This window comes from Fibroporia radiculosa, assembly GCF_000313525.1.
Source record: "Fibroporia radiculosa TFFH 294 genomic supercontigs, scaffold971, whole genome shotgun sequence".
Lineage (NCBI taxonomy): Eukaryota > Fungi > Basidiomycota > Agaricomycetes > Polyporales > Fibroporiaceae > Fibroporia > Fibroporia radiculosa.
Genome location: NW_012133250.1, coordinates 1 through 17,181, shown reverse-complemented (window position 1 = coordinate 17,181; position 17,181 = coordinate 1). Strand labels below are relative to the sequence as shown.

Sequence of the window (17,181 nt, the reverse complement as noted above, 5' to 3'; positions counted from 1 at the left end):
CCGTTAGTCAGCCCGCATACAAATGTTCGGCAGGAAAGCTGAAGCTCTTGTGTGACGGGTACAACACTCCCTCGGCCTAATGCTTTTCTTGAACTTTACCTAGGTACGCTTCGCCATTTTGGACGAGAGTCTAGGATGTGTACAGGCGTCTGACTACACCTTAAACGTGATCTCACCATATTCCATATTCTCTCCGAAGTATTTCGGCACACTTTCATCTGATTCGAGTATGTTCTGCTCGTAACTTTTCTGATCCCTATGCTCCGAGGACAGCATTCGGGTTTCTAGCTCACAATGTTCCAGCCGCGGGCCATGACAAAGCATTCCTCGAGGACGTTGACTAAATACGCTCTCACTGACAAGGCGCTCTGCTTCTTTTAGAATCTACGTGAGGAATACCGTTATTCGACTTCCGATTTATGCGGTTTGGAGCGCGAATGTGTAGGCGGTCTATGTACTTGCTTTGGATCCCTTTATTTTCCATACCGGACCCCTCAGGGATGTTCAAAGTTACTATGCACTGCCTAGCGACTCGCCTTCTATAATATGACTTCGCAGTAGCGCATGGTCTGATTTACGTTGAATAGTGCTTGTGGGCCTCTGATAACGTCTTCTTAAATTCCAATAAGAAGTGTGAAGGTCTCTATAAAGAAGTTTGTCAACGGGAGACACTGAGGCGGTATCGGGCTCAATATGGATGAACGCGTCGCGTCGCGAACATGGATTACACGTGACCGTGCACATTGGCTCGAGTCACTGCTGTCTCAGTGTCTGCTAAAGTAGAGGCTATTCTTGCCAAAACCGAATTTTCTCCTAGGCTGAAATGGCGAGCATGATTGCTCGTGCCGCACAGCGGAGGGCTGCAATAGCCAGGGGCCTCCAGCCGCGCTATCTGTCGTCTTCATTGTACAGACGTGCGCCAGACTCGGGAGATTCAACACCACCGAAACCACCTCCTTCCATTGATGACTCCACTTCTGCTCTGGATTACAAGAGGAGGACGACGCTGCAGCATCGTCCTCCCCCTTTGCCTACTATGGACCTTCGCTCGCGGTCTGCAGAGGAAGCGGTGACTAATATCCTCTACAACACTCCTCCCCCCAGTCTGCAGCCCTTCAAAAAGTATGTCAATACACTTGCTTTGGCCCCGAGATTTTGACTGACCGGAGTGTGACGCAGGCATGTCCTGAACTGCCTTGTCCAGAACGAGCCAGGAGTGTTATCTCGCGTCTCAGGTATCTTAGCCGGACGAGGTTTCAACATCGACTCACTTGTCGTCTGTCGCACCGAAATCCGTGATTTGAGTCGCATGTGCGTTGTCTTGAGAGGACAGGATGGAGTGGTTGAGCAGGCTCGCAGACAGCTGGAAGATCTCGTACGTGCTATTTTCCCTCGCGTATTGTTCACCACATTCACTCTGGATCATAGGTCCCAGTATGGGCGGTGCTTGACTATACGGATACGCACTGCATCGAGCGCGAGCTTCTCCTTGTGAAGGTGTCTGTCCTTGGCCCAGAGTATATTGAAGACCAGCTCCTTGGTGGGCCTTCTCATGAGCCTCGCCGGAGTACGGCAACCCCTAGCGAGGAACTTCCCAGCGCACCACAAGACGCGACGAAACTCGAGCGCGAGATGGCGCTTGCACAGAACTTTGAACGCGGTGCTCATCCCGAGAGTGAGACGCATGCTCCTCCGCCATTGACACCAACACAGGCGCTACACCTGCGGAGCGGCAACCTCAGCGCAGTGTCCACACTCACGACACAATTCGGAGGCAAGATTGTTGACGTTAGCGAGAATAGTGTGATTGTAGAGCTGTGCGGCAAGACTAAGAGGGTGGAGGCATTCCTTGCGCTACTAAAGCCGTTCGGTGTCCTAGAGGCCGCTCGCACCGGTATGCTCGAACCCTCACTGCTGGAGCTACTCGTGCTCATCACTTTGTCAGGTCTGATGGTGATGCCCCGCACGCCAATTGCCCGAACACCGGACGAGAGCGATGACGCGGAAGATGGTGCTGGTGTAGATGCTAGCATGCTTCCGCCAGGCTAAATCCAGCAATAGCCATTGTGAAGGATGATTGCGTATATGAAAAAGTATTCACAGGTGATATACCACGGATCTTCTGCGACCTACGTCCGGGAATTTATTTTAATGACCGGCAATGCCTGAAAAGCAAATGCGAAAGAACAGATTGTACGCTCCAAGATGCGTATGCTACGAATACATATAGGCACTAATGATAAGAATTATATAAATATGATGCATATAGGCCGTGTCCAACGTCCCATCCCAAGCAAAAAAAGGCAACAGGTGGACCTACAAGCTCACCAATACAATAAGAATATGACAGTCAGGTCATGACAGTTAGGTCCGTGTTCGAGAGTCCGTGCGTACACTGCCTGCAGACACTTGTGTCTCCAAAATCTCGCGGATTTTTCTAATCCATGTACTTGCTATTGACGATCCACCGGTTAAGAAGCAATGCGATTTCGCGGCCTTGACACAGCAGAAATGAGTAAGAATGTAAATCAAGGATGTTCGACACATACCGTCATCACTACAAACTCGCGCTCCCCCTTGGGCTCGACACCTGTAATACGATGGCGCCCGTCCTTGTCCTTCTCCGAGAACTTTGTGAAAATCTCCGTCTTGATTTGAATTGGACGCCCAGGTTTACACTTGAGACACATTAGTCGGTGTGTAGTAAGAACTAATTCGCGCGTTTTTATTTTTTTGGGAGCAACCGCCATAGCCAATAATCGGCTCGCTCGGCGCTTGGGTCCACTCGCCTCTACATGTGTATTAAAGACAACACTCTCGCCAGGTATGAGTAGAGGAGTCCTGGAAGAAAGATCATTCAGATATAGTACAGTCATGCCGATCGGTACACTCACAAATCATATTCAAAGGAAATGCTGTTACCCAGTATTGGGGTTTGGGCACGATTTCGTCCTCGCGAGGAGGCTTCCTCCATTGCTGCGCCGGCCTGATCAACTGGACTCCCATCTGACGAGCTCGTGGCAGAGCCTACAGAACGCGTTTCCGCAGCTGACCCCTTCGGCACATCAATGGGCATAGCATGATCGTCAGTATCATTTGGGGGGTGCCCACCATTGGTATGTGCGCTAACGAGCCCTGCCGGTGGCTCATCTATGGTGTCTGCCGACGGTTTAACGACTTCAACCAGATTACTGTCAGGAAGTGTCGCTCTCGCATCGACAGGGCTAGAAGTTGGTGGATTCGGGAAGGAGTAAGGGCGCCGCTCGCCCATGGGTCCAACGCTCTCTGTGTATATGTAGCCACTCGGAGACTTTGCTGCTGCTGACCCCAGGGTATATGCACCCTCCCCGTCAGATGCCCAGCTGATGTCGTCATCCAAATCTTCATTTTCTCCTACAAGGTTATCCCAGGTAGCACCTACATCGTCCCAGTTGCTACTTATCGAGCTTTGGTTTGGATTCTGCTCCTTCTTCACCAAACCAGGCTCGAGAGGCGGTGCCGAATCTGTCCACAAAGTGCTCCAACTTATCGATGAGAAGAAAGGGTGTGCACGAAGTGCTTGCATATCATTATTATCTTCGGGGGTTCCAGCTCCCAATCGCTGCAAAGGATCACGGACCTACGTTCATGTTAACTATTTGGCTATAAGAGAAATCCAATAAGAGGACACACAAAAAGCCTTTCGATGAGATCTTTGGCCTGCTCGTCAAACCCGTCCGGGAATGAATATTCGAGCTTCTTTATCTTTTGCCAAGTGAGGTATTCTGACAGTCCTTGGAATGCAAAGCGTCCAGCAATCATTTGGTAGATAATGCAACCCAAAGCCCAGAAGTCGGAGCTATGTCATAGATGTCATCATTCTCTGTATGACGTCCGGCATATTGTTAAAAACATACCTCTTACTTGTCTCGCTATCTTCTAGTAATTCGGGAGATACGTATTGTGCAGTGCCTACGAAAGTCTTCGTGCGCTCCGCTGAAACCCAATCAACTATGGGCATTAAGACGCGGCGAAAGCCGGAGACGGACCTCCTGAATCCAGAATCTTGCCTGTGCCAAAATCTGTGATCTTGATCCGGTAAGCGTCATCCAGTAGCAGGTTCTCGGGCTTCAGGTCACTGTGTAAATCAAAGCACATGACTTTAGTAAAACCACAGGATATGATGAAGGACGTATTACCGATGTATAACGCCTTTTGAGTGCATGTATCCCAGAGCGTCGACTATTTGTGCGGCATAAAATCGGGCACACATGGTAGAGAGGGAACCCATCCGCGATATTCGGGACTGGAGCTCTCCGTTCCTGGCCAGGTCCAACACAAAATCTAGGCTCTGTCAAATGCTGCCCTCTTACGACAAGTGTCAATCACTCACATAAACTCCATTCATCCTGAAAAGCCCAATGCAGCCGAACAATACCTGGATGTCCTGCACCCAGCCTAACCAATGTGTTTTTCTCGGCTAAGGCAGTCGGGAGCTTTTCGAAGCGTCGGAGATGATTCTTATCAATTATTTTGATAGCATACTCCTGCTGCGTTGTTCTGTGTTTCGCCAACATGACCTTTACACGTAACGTTAGCGCCAATACAATGGGAAAAGATGTGAGGTAAGCGGTACAAACCGTAGAATATGAGCCCTCTCCCAAAGTCCTCACAAACTCAAAATCGTCAGCGGTGATTCCGATACGTCCATTTACGGAGCTGTTTCGCGATTTGGATTGTGCTCGAGAGGTTGGAGGCCTAAGCTCGGATGGTTCGTCGTCAGCGCTTTCGGCAAGACCCAACTCTCGGGCAAGATACGCGGGAGGTCGGGAACCACGGGGCGTGGTGGGAGATTGAGGACTCCTCGAGCGCACCGCTGTGCGTGGTGAAGAAAAGGTACGCAGAGGGCGGGGCCGAACTGGAGTCTGCACGGTCAGGTCGGACGTCGAACTGGAGCTAGAAGACGAAGAAATGACGGAAGCATTCCTGCTGAGGTCTGCAAGGGTCGGAGTTGTTGCCGCAGAGGCCTCCGGGGAAGGAGCCGAGACCTGAAGCTTCAGCATGCAAGAGCAAGGAGGGAGAGGGAGGGGAGAAGAATAGACGGCCCTATGCGGTGAAGAAATACCTGGTCGAATTGCTGCGAATTATCTGAGAGCGCTCTTACGGCGGTCCAGGCCCGGATCATATTGTCGCCGATTGAATTCCTCGAGAGCCGGACAAACTCCGAGACCCAAAATCTAGGGTCCGCCCGCGACAGCCTCTCGAACATTCAAGTACAGCTTGAGTACAGCTTGATCTTGATTACTTTAACCGCGTATATGCAGAGCCTAGGCAACGCCTGGTCATCGCCACTGATATCGATGCGTCTAGCCTTCTGCTGCTCATATTTCTGAGCTCCACTACAACGTCGGGACCAATAAATATACCGCGGCTCGGGCTCGAGTCGAACGCAACGGGCATTCCCTCCGGTACGGCGCACTCGCGTCGGCGAGAAACATTACCGGTGCAGCAGTGTAGTGTCTCAGGCTGTCGCCTTGCAACGCTGATTCCGCAACCGCTTGCTCGATAAGCCATGACGCGTGTGCGCGAGGGCCTTGAGGTGATCTCAGGTTTGCCTGCAGGCTGCGGAAGAGCCATGCCTAAAAGAGTGCGTGTGTATGTACCCCACAGGTGACTGAGTTGGTCACCATGTGAGGATATCACACTGGCAAACACATCGGACTTGTGAGGGGTACAGCTAGCAAATCTGGACTGATGACATTTGATGCTGTCCTGGGGCCCCGTTTTGGGCCATGTTGCAATCCTAAGACACGTATGTACTGTCCAGAGTCATGACCACACGCATGTCAGGAGTAGTCTCCATCCCGAGACTGGGGACTCCACATTGTGGTTCATGGAGACTGGACAAAGTAACTGAAGCTCCGATCACTTGTGGAAGCGCTCGGTTGCAATGTTCTGATTGATGTTCTAAATTACTAATGCTAAATGCTGCGGGGTGCATTTGCGGGGCCCCACATCAGAGTGAAGTCGACGCCACTTATCCAACCATTCCTTCATAGGGCTTTCATATGTCTCCTAGTTGTTGCCTGGGTGCACTCTCAAACGTAGAATACTGTAATTGTCTATGATGTCTTCTTCCAAACCCGCTGCGTTCGTCGTGCTTCGCCGCTCATTGAGGGAGACTATAATACCCTGTCACTGTCCGCACGAACAGCCACCTCCACCCGCGGCGCTATGACTCCAACGTGTAAGACTTGGGTCTCAGCATGTGGGGTGATCATCTGGTCTTCACTGGACTTTTTCGAGGACTTCTTCGTCGCTAGTTGGCATCGGGGCTGTAACAATGGTCATTTGCTGTTCGGATGTTACACCCCATTGAAAGGCGCTGCATGTTGAATGTAAATAATGCGGACCTAGTTCTAGTATGTGGTGATGCCAAGCTGCGGCTGTGTTCAATATGGTGGAGCACCGTAAATGTATCAAGCCCGGTTTTACGGCTCGTACCCAGCCATCTCTTCGACACGATTTGCTTATGTCTCGCGCTTACTTCACATTAAATCACGGATGAGGTTTTTCTATTTCCCCAATCAATTCGCAATGCATATGCTAGCTTGGGTCACCATAGTTCTATACGGCTTCGACCCAGGACTGAGAGGCGTGGGCCAATCACAGGATTTCGGCACACGTGGTCGATCACTGTCCAAATGCGGTTGTGTGGTTGGAACAATCAAGTTGATGCCACAGCAGCTCTAGCCTCTCTGTAACCTACTTCCACGCCACCATCTTGCCCACACTTTGCCGCGAGACGCAACGGAATTGTCTATATAGCTGCAGACGCACTTGTCCAGGAAGAGTCATTGTCTCTACGCGTTTATAGTACCCGCACACGATTGTGTTCTGTCTTGGTTCTGTTTAGGAACCGGCCTGAGAGCTTCGCAACGTGGTAGCCTTGCCGCGCTAGCATTTGTAAGTCAACGTCATGTGGAGGGTTCCATTGCAAACGCAGGATTTCCGCCCAAGACCTTGTTCGTATCCCACAACCAATATTTGTGCATCTCAGTGGCTCACTTGGCACCCGTGCACTGACCCACTAGCTGTTGACATGTCAACAAACAGTAGCCAACCTGTTACGTCGCTAACATTGGTGGAACGTGCACTGAAAGAATCATTACACTCTCCTACGTTTCTTGACATCAAGTTCTATGTGTTCTCGCGAAGATCGTATATGGACGACTCAGGTGTCGTCCGGATTGACAAGCCGCGGCATGTCCTCGCTATCAGTTCTGTGCTCAAGAAGACCGATTACTTTGAGAAACGTGGGTTCTCGAAAACTTTTGTCATTTGCCGTGACACATCTTGATCTGCATAGTACTATCGAGTGGCTTTGCCGAGTCCAACGCCGGTAGAGTGCCGTTGAATGCGCCCTTCCCAGAAGATGTCTCTCCGTACACAGATGAGTATGATTATGAATCAGATAGTGATTTGGAGGACGAGGAGCCATCTGATTTTATCGAGGATGTGGCAATGTTGACTTCGCATTCGGGTCAGTAGATAAGATCTCACTAGCCCCCTTCCCGTTCACTAATAATCAAAGTAGACGGGAAGGACAAGAAACCCTCAGGAAGACCTCAAGTTTCCGAATTTTCCGATCACCCTCTGGGTGGGACCTGTCAACAGATCATAATCAAGGATGCAGCATACCATACGTCAGTCTTCCTTGCGACTACATTCATTTTATAACCTAAATTCTATTAGATGGCGTGCCTTCATCTTTTACTTGTATTTTAGCAAGGTCAACTTTTTGCCGCTGAAGTCGGAGGATGAACATACCAGGGTAGAGGCCTTGATACGGGCATTGGGCGACCCAGAAGCTGTTCCGCCTTCTTCCCCGAAGTCAATGTACCGGTTGGCAGAAAAGGTGTTTCTTGAGTCCTGAGACATTCATACTTTTATCTAATTCACTCATATTCAACAGTATGGTATAACAGAGCTACAGACGCTCGCTTTCGATGCAATTCGATTACAACTTTCTACAAAAAATATCGTGCGAGAGGTTTTTTCAAAATTCACGTCAAGGTAATTGACTCGCTACTCTGATGCATCTATTTTTGGACGCATGTCCTCACCAATGCATCAACAGATATGAGAAAGTGCGGGAATTAGAGATAGCCTACCTACGCTCGCATTATGCGGAGGTCGAAGACACGCTTTCAACTGTCATGGACAGGCTTGTACAGGGCGAATTTCCATATGCAGGGGAAGTTCTCAAGACTTTGCTCAATTCCAAGATGGAAACTACTACTCAACCTGGGCAAAGCAGCACGAGTAAGGGTTTCAAGAGCCCCACATCAAACGCTAAGCCCGACTCCATAGCCCTCACGCGACGTACCCAGTCAATTCGGGGTAACAACGCCCCACCTTTGTTCCGGTCGAGCTACCACGCATTGTTCAGCCAGCCACAATCTAGTTCTTCTGTCCCTTCTTGGACCACATTCAATCCTAATGAACTTGGAGATGATGATGATTACTGAATAGTCCAGACGGAAGATCTTATAATGTGTGTTTGAATTGAATATCTGTACCAATGTCACGTACCATAGGATGCCTTGTAAACATAGATACCGAATTTCTTTTGTTTTATATACACATCAATCGTGATCTGGTACCAGGACAAAGGTTGCGCAGAAATTAGTGTGGTCACACATCAGATTGTGCCGTGTGATTTTGCCCAGATTCTCCCCGGCAAGCTCATCAAACCTCCCCTCCTGCCGACCTCTTCCAGCACGTCAATGTTTAAGTCGGCTCCCATAGCCCCATTAATGTCCAATGCGATGCCCCTCGGTCGGCTTGGATCGAACGTGATAGATATCTCCACAAGGCCGGGAATCGGCGGCCGCTCTGGGGACGACATTAATATTTTTGCTCGTCGTGTTTGTGGTGAGTGGGAGAAAGACATATTGCCCTCGTCTGTCGTATCGAAGAGAGTATTCACCGCCGGAACCGAGGGAAAATAGATATTCACTGGAATTCTTCGTGGTGCGAGGGTACCTGTCCAGAATTTGTCAGCCGCGGAATGTAATCTGCAGCATGCTAAACGCACCATTAAGAACGGCTTGAAGGTCCTCGGTCGTAACTTCTGCATCTGGCTCTTCGTCTCTTTCGTCGGCACCCAGACCTTCCGGTACCCATTGATGTCCGCAAAGCACTTCGTTTAGCCAACATTGTTCTCTTACAACCTACGTAGAAATTAGTATAACGCTTACCAGTAGCTTAATGGTAAGAATACCTCTAGGATTCGCCAGACTTCTCTAATGCTTCGCACAGGAACTCGCTCCAGGATAAAACCGGGCTCCTCTGGCGACGTCAGTCTCAGTTGAAGGGGTGGATGGAGACCCATTGGGGACGACTAGTATCAATGTGATCAGGCATGAATTTCGCAGTCATAAAAGCCAGCCTTCTGGCACTGACATGAAGACATGTATATCGTTCAGGTGTGATTGGATTTTCGGGATTAATCTTATTACGTGAATTCACGTAAGCCTGGGACAGGAACTAGCCACAAATTGCCTACCAAGAGATCAACCCAACTTCCTGACCCAAGGGACATCATTGGAGATATTTGGCCCATGTTCGCCATCCCGCTCAGGGGATTTACAACAAGTTCGATTTCTCGCATTCTGGATTGGGTCATCACGATCCCGCGGTACTTGCCACCATCGGTGAAATCCAGATTCCAAGAATGAGATGTACCGACGCCAGTCGCTGTCGGCAAAATATGATTGAGCTGAGCCCCAGATGGTACCAATGTAAAAGTAGGCCGTGATCCCAGATCGGCTATATCCACAGGGTCTTCTACTGGAGCGGGCGCATTGCTCGAGATGAGTATGAGCGTCGTAACGGTGACGCCGAGAGGTCGAGGATGTGAAGCAAGCGTGGATCGTAGATGGTCGAACGAGAGGTCTAACTTTGGGAGGCTTGATTTTGACCCCGAAAAGGGGGGAGAACCGCGTAGGAGAGAAAGGTAAGCTAACGGAGACACGTACGTTAAGAACGATATAGACGCAGTCGTAAGATAAGGGAGCGGAAGGGCATGTGCGCGAGTGAGGAAAATGTCTAGAGGAACATGAGTGACAGAGTTGGCGCTTTCACTTTAATTAAGGAGTAAGCACATAATCACGAAGCATTGAACCGACGTACGCTGCGATAGCCTCAGCTTCACTTTTGGCAAAACGTTCAGTCTCAAGAGCAATGGTATCAATTTCACTGAACCAACGCAGGCCGCCATCACCCTCGCTCAGTGCTAGCTGATCGAGGCGCATCAAGTATGCTAGATCTTCCGCAACCAAATTGGCCAATCGAGCAGCATGTAGGCTGTCCTGTTGTTCTGCATCCTTCTGAACTTCTGTCAGGAAAGCTCTAAGCCTGTCTGCTAGGAAACCATCTAAGGAGAGGGATCCTTGGGTGGTCGATGTTGCGGCACCGTTCGGAATGGCATAAGAAGTTTTCAGATTTGCGACAGAGACTATGGGCCTCTCAAAATTTCTTCGGTCCACCAGGAGGTCAATATCTATGACCAGCACCTTTCCACCTAGGACGATCGTCATTCGGCCTTCACGCTCTTCTTCCTTGAATGCCTCCATCCCGGCAGATGTCCCCCATGCCTCAAGCCGAGACACGCACCAATCGAGAATGGTGGTGCAATCGAGCGGTATGTTTTCACCATATGTGATGCCCTTTCGTTTACGTAGGGACTCAAGTGTCTGTCGAACATTGCTCTCGGACTGGAGAGGAGTAAGTCTTCAGTCTCGAAAGAGATAGCATATTCTAACCAAGTGTAGTGTGCGAGCTATCGCAGCATGTTGCCTGTACAGGGAAAGGAGTTTCTGGTTCGTGAAGGGTAGCGATAAATGAGCTTCTAGTGAATGAGACATTTGACTTGTCGCCTCTATGATCCCGTGGAGTATGGCGGAGGGGTTATCGGGCATGGACGCGAATGGATGAACAGAGGTCTGAGCTGAAATTTCTGCTTCTTGTAATGTGAATTGTTGAACGACGGATAACAGGTTGGGGGCCACACTGCTTTCCGGCGCCTGGTTGATCATCTCGCTCATGTCTAGACTTTTTGTATCGAATTCTAAGAAAGAGATTTCGCCATAAATGGACTGGAACCTGTATGGATGTTATTACACAGATTTTCGGAACAGATAATTGCGTTTGCGGACAGTAAATGTTTGTGGCAGGCGCGTCACGTCTGCTTGATACCTTCTATCGAAACGACGTGGCACTGAGAAACAGACTAGACTATCCAAATTAGCTTGATGAAATTGTGTGGCGCGCAATCTCACAACAGCGGGACCTAGACAGGATCAACCCGTGGCTCGTGTAAGTGCCAGTATTTTCTGATTAATGGAACTGCATGTCGATGTGGAAGAGCATTCACCTTGTTTTGAATTGGTCAACGATTTAGAGATCAAATACAATCGAGTAAACCTATACCAGAATATACGATGAGAAAACTTCTGTAAAACTGAGAACAGATGTTTATGTTTATGTAGTAATGATCAACGACAGTTACTCAGCGGTCTGCATATGAAGGCCGCAGCTACGGCCGCGGCGCGATCTTGGGCGCTTAATGAATGAAACGAGCAGTCGTCCTATAACTTGGTGAATATAGAGGGCCTCTTACGACAAACAAGCTAGACGAGTCAGATCCATCGATCAGAATAGCCGACGACACGCTTATATTCGATCTCTACATAGAAATACATGAGGACTTAACTCTCCACTACGAGGTCAATTCAGATGTATGAGCCAGCATCACGGAACAATCACGACATGCAACCAATTATTATCATCCAAGAACTTCGCAGACCTATCTTCTATCTTCAGGTTAGTACGCCGTCTGACACGTTTGGATTAAATTCGCTCCTTACCTAGGTACTTGCCGGATAGTTATAACTACAATTGCGGCATCTCACTCCTGTAGTCGAGTCGCAGTTCGGACACTGCCTAGGCGTTTGCTGCCGATTCTCCATCATCTTTTGGAATAATAACGCTAGCGTATCGCCACCCTGAGGCCCAAGCGATCCAGTGGCGACTTTTCCTATCCACGTCGGCATGGCGGCTATGACACTGGGAGTGAGTCCTTTTTCAAGTAGAAAATCTACTTCCATCTTCTGGACCTCCGGGTATCTTCAAAAGAGACCATAGGTCAGTTTACAGAAAACCCAAGATCAAAATTACTAACATTGGTGTAAGAGACGATGACAACTCGATCATGATGTTCTCTGGTGAGAGCTTAGACTTGATATCATTCAGAGCCAAAGTCTGCAAATCATGGATCCCATACTGGCAAATTGACCTCAATACAGAAGTCACGACGAAGGATGTGGATAGGCACACCATATCAGCAAGTCGATAGATCGACTTCGGAGAGCAGAACGGTGACTGATAGGGCTTTCTACGAATGCTGTATTTCTCCTTACGAATACTGATGGGTTGAGATTTTAAAGGGGCAAATTCTATCTTGCCGGTAAACACATAAAATATAAAGGCTTGAAGGCTGAAAATACTCGCGAGGTCAGTAGATTTTTGAAAATTGCTAGAAGTAGACTTACGTATTGAACGCCACATTCTCGATGAATACAGACCTCCTTATGTGACTATCGTGCTCTGAAATCGGAAGTGACAATTCCGCTCCCTGTTCACATCGTCTTCAGTTTTTATATGCGGCACAAGGTAAAGCTTTACCTTTTGCAGTAGATCATGTTCGATCCCATCATCTCCGTCTTTGCTACCCTCACCAGTTTCATCGGCTTTGACAATCGTTGTGATACCAGAAGTGCTGCCCGAAGGAATGTCTTCACTTTCGTCCTCATCTCCACCGTCTTCAAGATCACTATCAGAATCGTAGTCGTATTCGTCGGTAGACGTGCGTGTCAATGGACTGGAACCAGTGGCACGCCCTTCGGCAAATTCGCCTGATAGTACTGAGAGCGTGTAAATTTATGCCTTGTCTAGTGGTATAGTCCAAGTGATACATACAGATGTTGAAATAATCAGAGATACTCCTCAATGCGATACTGTTGGCGAAAGTTGTACGAGGCTTGTCAACAAGTCCTGACGTTGCACGTCTGGAATAGGCATAGATCTGTGTGTCGTAGAGTGATCCATTTACGGTGCCTGATCTGAGAATGGCGTGAAAAATCTCCTCTCTAGAAGCTTTGCGAGGAACTGGGGAATCAGTTGTAAGAGTCATCCCATAGATTTCAGAGATAGTAGTAGGGGATGGAGCAGGTTCCAATGCTGAACGTAGCTGAGACTTCTTGCCCTTTTTCTTGTTCTTTCCTGGTTCCATATTGCAGAGGCGTTGTAAGGTAGAGCTGCGATAACGAATTGTAAATGGAGTATATAAAAGGTTCACGAAAGTAGTCACCAAAAGATGACTGACAATGCTGAAGGCATGAGGTGAGGCATGTGGAAAAGACACGTAAAAAGAAGACTCCTCACATCATCCCGTGCAAACGAAGGCGTCTAGCCAGTTTCTGTATCGATCAGACTCTGTCAGGAGTAAAATAACATCAATTTCACTCGATGCTAATAGCATTGTTGAATACAAAAACAACATCTAGATGAAGGGATGAATGAGCAATGAGACGTGACGGAGCTGACCACGGAGGCAAATACCAATGTCCCGGTTGACCCACTACAATGGCTTTTCTCCTCATGTTCAGAATGCTACTTTTGAGTATCTGCTGAGGGTATATTATGTGACCAATGAAGCTGCTACTCCAAATCGATAAATCCAACAACGCAGAGAGCTACATACACCAGCTTGGTAAGAATGGCTGAAGTTGAGAGGCAAATATTGTATTTAACCTCTTTTTATGATACAGAATAAGCACGTCCGCGCGTAAGACTCTAGAGAATATCATGATGGTCATTGAACGTTGAGATCCTGGGCATTGAGGACGCACAACAAGGAAGTTACAACTAGGGGCCTTACGCTGCATTAATCACGTGGATTACACTCAATTCTTCCGTATTTCTAAGCTCACCTGACTGATCGATCAACGCGTGACGTCATTGTGTACTCTCCTGGTCCATCCGCTGAACGTTCTCTGTGCTTTCATCAAACCTAGGATTCTGCATATGCCGTTCTGGCACCCGGCGTCCGCTCGCGAGCTACGGCAGTGCAGCCACATTGGTTATTCGTAAGGAGCCGAATATATATAAAGTAAATTCCACATATTCAAGTCGGATTTCGGATGATTCTGCGGGAGGAATACGAGATCAAAACAATCATAGAGGAAACTTGGCGTCGAAACTGGTATAAAAAGTCATGAGCGCACTACCGTATAAATGGATACATAAAATACAAACTACAAGCCACGTGGAAAGTGTATGAAGTTAGACAGAATGGAGAGAAAGTACAAAGCAAGCACGAAGGGTACTGAAAAAGTATTGAAGGTCGGGATAAATAAATTGTGATGCAATTTCGTTATCATGAACTAGCTCTTACAGCCGCTCACTTTCTCACAATGTTGAATCATGTTTATAGCGAGGATGCGAAGCACCTAACGCAGGAGACGCGTCGGATCATGAAACTGCCTGAAAAGAAGAGGAGACAACCGAGGAGTGGTAGGTAAATCCTTAGAGATAGCACGGTACAGTGGAGCTATATTTTTCTCGGGTATTCACCAATAAACTATAGACTATTCGTGGAACGAATGGTCTCGTGTATATCAAGTCCACACTTTTGTTTCCACAGGTCACTTTTCAGACATCTAGTCGCGTTTTGAAAATATGCTGCTAGAAATATAGCTATGTTTTAAGTGCTTGAAGTGAAAGGCAAGAAACAGGTAGTCATTTTATTGGACAACACAATGTAGAAATCATACCTGGCTCCTCATGTAGGTGTACGCAGCCGTTACAACATCAGATCTCGCTCTGCCCAGTGAATGGGTGTGAGTATGTATCCAAGAAAGCTGCGAGAACCGCGTCTTCGTCTTCCCAGGCTACACGCAGCGCATCGTTTCTCTGCTTGCAGGCGTCGATACCACGTACGACGCGAGTCTCACCCTGTTTTCGTGCACCCATCACCAACGTTGAGGCGCGTGCAATACGGATGCTTTCATATCCGGCGAAAATGGTCGAAAGGAGCGCAGTCGAGGGAGCCGCAGCGGAGGGGTTGTGTTGGACAAGCAGACGCACCAAGTGGTAGACATCTTCGAAGGCCTGGTTTGCACCTTGACCGAGATGCTGGCGAAAATTAGGAAGACAGGTTAAAAGTACGATTCGTATCTATTTCGAGCAGATAAACTCACAGGGCTAGTAGGATGAGCAGCGTCTCCTAGTAAGACCACCCTCCCCTTATGCCAAGTCTTAAGTTCCGGACGATCGTACAAGCCATACTATTTGAACGAGCAGTTCAGAATCATGCATAAAAGGGACAAAATATCGAACCTACTTTGACGATTGTATCCGCGGACTGTACAATTTCGCCCGCACCGAGACCCCATTCAGAGAAGGGGCTCTTCTTGAATGCATTTTGGCGGATTTCATCCATAGAACGCCAAGTCTCTTTGGCCTCAGGCTCCCGCTGGGTGATGCTATATGTCCTACGTCAGCATGCCATCTGCTGTCCCGCACAGAGATTTACTTACGCCCAGGAGGTGAGCGTATCGGTAACTGGGTAGCATATCAGATGCGCTCCATCTGCATAGAAGTTCCTCATTGTAGGAACTTTCCCAAACACTTCAGGTGTAGGAGAGATGCCGCCAGTCTGTGAAACGGGTGGGCTTAGAGTAGCACTTAGATATACGGAAGACATACCTGCGTCAAGCCCGTGAAGCTGACCTGCTCCTGGCCAAAGAGACAGACACGAGTGCTGCTATGAAGTCCATCGCATCCGATAACGAAACTTGCTGTGTCACTTGCACCGTTCGCAAAAGTAACCTTGACCTCTTCTTTGCCCTGTTCTAGAGCGATTAACTGATGACCCCAGATGATTTTGACGCCGTATGATTCTGCATATTCAACAATAGTGCGGTTAAAGACGGGTCTTCGTGCACCCATCATGCTAAATCCTGTCAACTCTGGGAGTTTTGCAGGGAATCCAGCATCCACAAGAACGGTCTCTTCGTCCCCCAGGATGGAATAGTGCGCTATCCTTTCAAAAGGTTTGCCGACGATCTTATCGATAAAGCCTGGTATGAGGGAGAGAACGCGCAGCCCATTTGGTTGTAGACTAGAACGTCGAATTGTGTTTCGATATGATGAGCTATATCGTTCAATTTGTGGGACTTACCAAAGACTGAGGCCAGAATCTGCGAGCGTGTCGATACGTTCATATACGATGGGATTGTATCCCTTCAATGTAAGGAAAATGGCCAGCACGGGACCTGCGATACCGGCTCCAGCAATGATGACCTTTGTCTTGTCTTCCATCGCGAGTGACAAAATTGGGATCGCTGGTGTCAATGACGGGCGCCGACTCGAATCCGATGGTCTTTATAGTGTATGACGGTCGTCATTGCACTCCCGGTGCCGATGAACTCGGCTATGCAAAGAAGTTTCCTTCTAATGTCCGAAACGGAAAATATGGGCTATCGGTTCCGCACCGAGATGATAGCCATTAGAAATAGGGGCTCCATGCGGAGCCACAGCGACTCAGAGCTACGTGGTCCGATGCGCGCGCTCCCATCAGCACATTATGGCTGACTCGTCACTAGGTACGGACTCCGGTTTCATTTCGTATTGTACTGGTACAGCACGACTCGGCCATTTTGAACGACAACTACATAGCCTTAGTACGTGACTCCAGTCTAACAAAGCGTCACATTACACTCCTCCACTGACAGAGGGCGATAGTGTGTGTATTGAGTTTTCCATTGTGCATGGCGGCCCAAGACAGGCCAACGAACCTCTAGCTGGACGCCGCTCCTTGCACCTTAACCACCACCATCTCCGTTAGGCGCCCGCCTCCATGTCGTATTCCCACTCCCGTTCCTATTCTACTGGTGCACCCAATGCCGAAGACAGTACGCCCCAACGCACTGTGGGTCGCCCGCACGCCGCGGGTGGCACCGAAGGCCCCCGTTTTTCCCCATACCCAGCTCTGTCCGGGACCTCTCGCGCAGCATCGCGCACACATACCCCTGTCCATGAGGATGAGACGATCAGGACATCGATCTTTGACGT

General features: G+C 48.7%; 5 protein-coding genes across 5 annotated transcripts; 2 read left to right on the top strand and 3 right to left on the bottom strand.

Annotated features, from left to right (window-relative positions):
- Positions 1 to 823: 823 nt before the first annotated feature.
- On the top strand, positions 824 to 2,049 carry FIBRA_01867 (uncharacterized protein; the record flags this gene model as incomplete). The annotated part of the gene is made up of 4 exons (XM_012323736.1): positions 824 to 1,122; positions 1,180 to 1,375; positions 1,429 to 1,894; positions 1,946 to 2,049. 4 exons carry the CDS (start codon positions 824 to 826, stop codon positions 2,047 to 2,049), a joined length of 1,065 nt encoding a protein of 354 aa, XP_012179126.1.
- A 315-nt stretch (positions 2,050 to 2,364) lies between these two features.
- On the bottom strand, positions 2,365 to 5,042 carry FIBRA_01866 (uncharacterized protein; the record flags this gene model as incomplete). Its single annotated transcript, XM_012323735.1, has 9 exons — positions 2,365 to 2,496; positions 2,550 to 2,841; positions 2,895 to 3,619; positions 3,673 to 3,838; positions 3,897 to 3,975; positions 4,029 to 4,117; positions 4,179 to 4,323; positions 4,373 to 4,559; positions 4,620 to 5,042. 9 exons carry the CDS (start codon positions 5,040 to 5,042, stop codon positions 2,365 to 2,367), a joined length of 2,238 nt encoding a protein of 745 aa, XP_012179125.1.
- A 2,039-nt stretch (positions 5,043 to 7,081) lies between these two features.
- On the top strand, positions 7,082 to 8,510 carry FIBRA_01865 (uncharacterized protein; the record flags this gene model as incomplete). The annotated part of the gene is made up of 6 exons (XM_012323734.1): positions 7,082 to 7,295; positions 7,349 to 7,522; positions 7,577 to 7,685; positions 7,735 to 7,897; positions 7,955 to 8,055; positions 8,120 to 8,510. 6 exons carry the CDS (start codon positions 7,082 to 7,084, stop codon positions 8,508 to 8,510), a joined length of 1,152 nt encoding a protein of 383 aa, XP_012179124.1.
- Positions 8,511 to 8,683: 173 nt separating this feature from the next.
- Positions 8,684 to 13,336, bottom strand: FIBRA_01864 (uncharacterized protein; the record flags this gene model as incomplete). Its single annotated transcript, XM_012323733.1, has 13 exons — positions 8,684 to 9,027; positions 9,080 to 9,215; positions 9,266 to 9,385; positions 9,448 to 9,495; positions 9,551 to 10,127; positions 10,177 to 10,760; positions 10,809 to 11,148; positions 12,034 to 12,171; positions 12,227 to 12,327; positions 12,382 to 12,541; positions 12,597 to 12,679; positions 12,730 to 12,959; positions 13,024 to 13,336. The coding sequence occupies 13 exons, from the start codon at positions 13,334 to 13,336 to the stop codon at positions 8,684 to 8,686; spliced, it is 3,174 nt and encodes a 1,057-aa protein (XP_012179123.1).
- Positions 13,337 to 14,916: 1,580 nt separating this feature from the next.
- On the bottom strand, positions 14,917 to 16,428 carry FIBRA_01863 (uncharacterized protein; the record flags this gene model as incomplete). The annotated part of the gene is made up of 6 exons (XM_012323732.1): positions 14,917 to 15,240; positions 15,306 to 15,392; positions 15,449 to 15,590; positions 15,645 to 15,763; positions 15,814 to 16,228; positions 16,289 to 16,428. The coding sequence occupies 6 exons, from the start codon at positions 16,426 to 16,428 to the stop codon at positions 14,917 to 14,919; spliced, it is 1,227 nt and encodes a 408-aa protein (XP_012179122.1).
- Between the last annotated feature and the right edge of the window lie 753 nt (positions 16,429 to 17,181).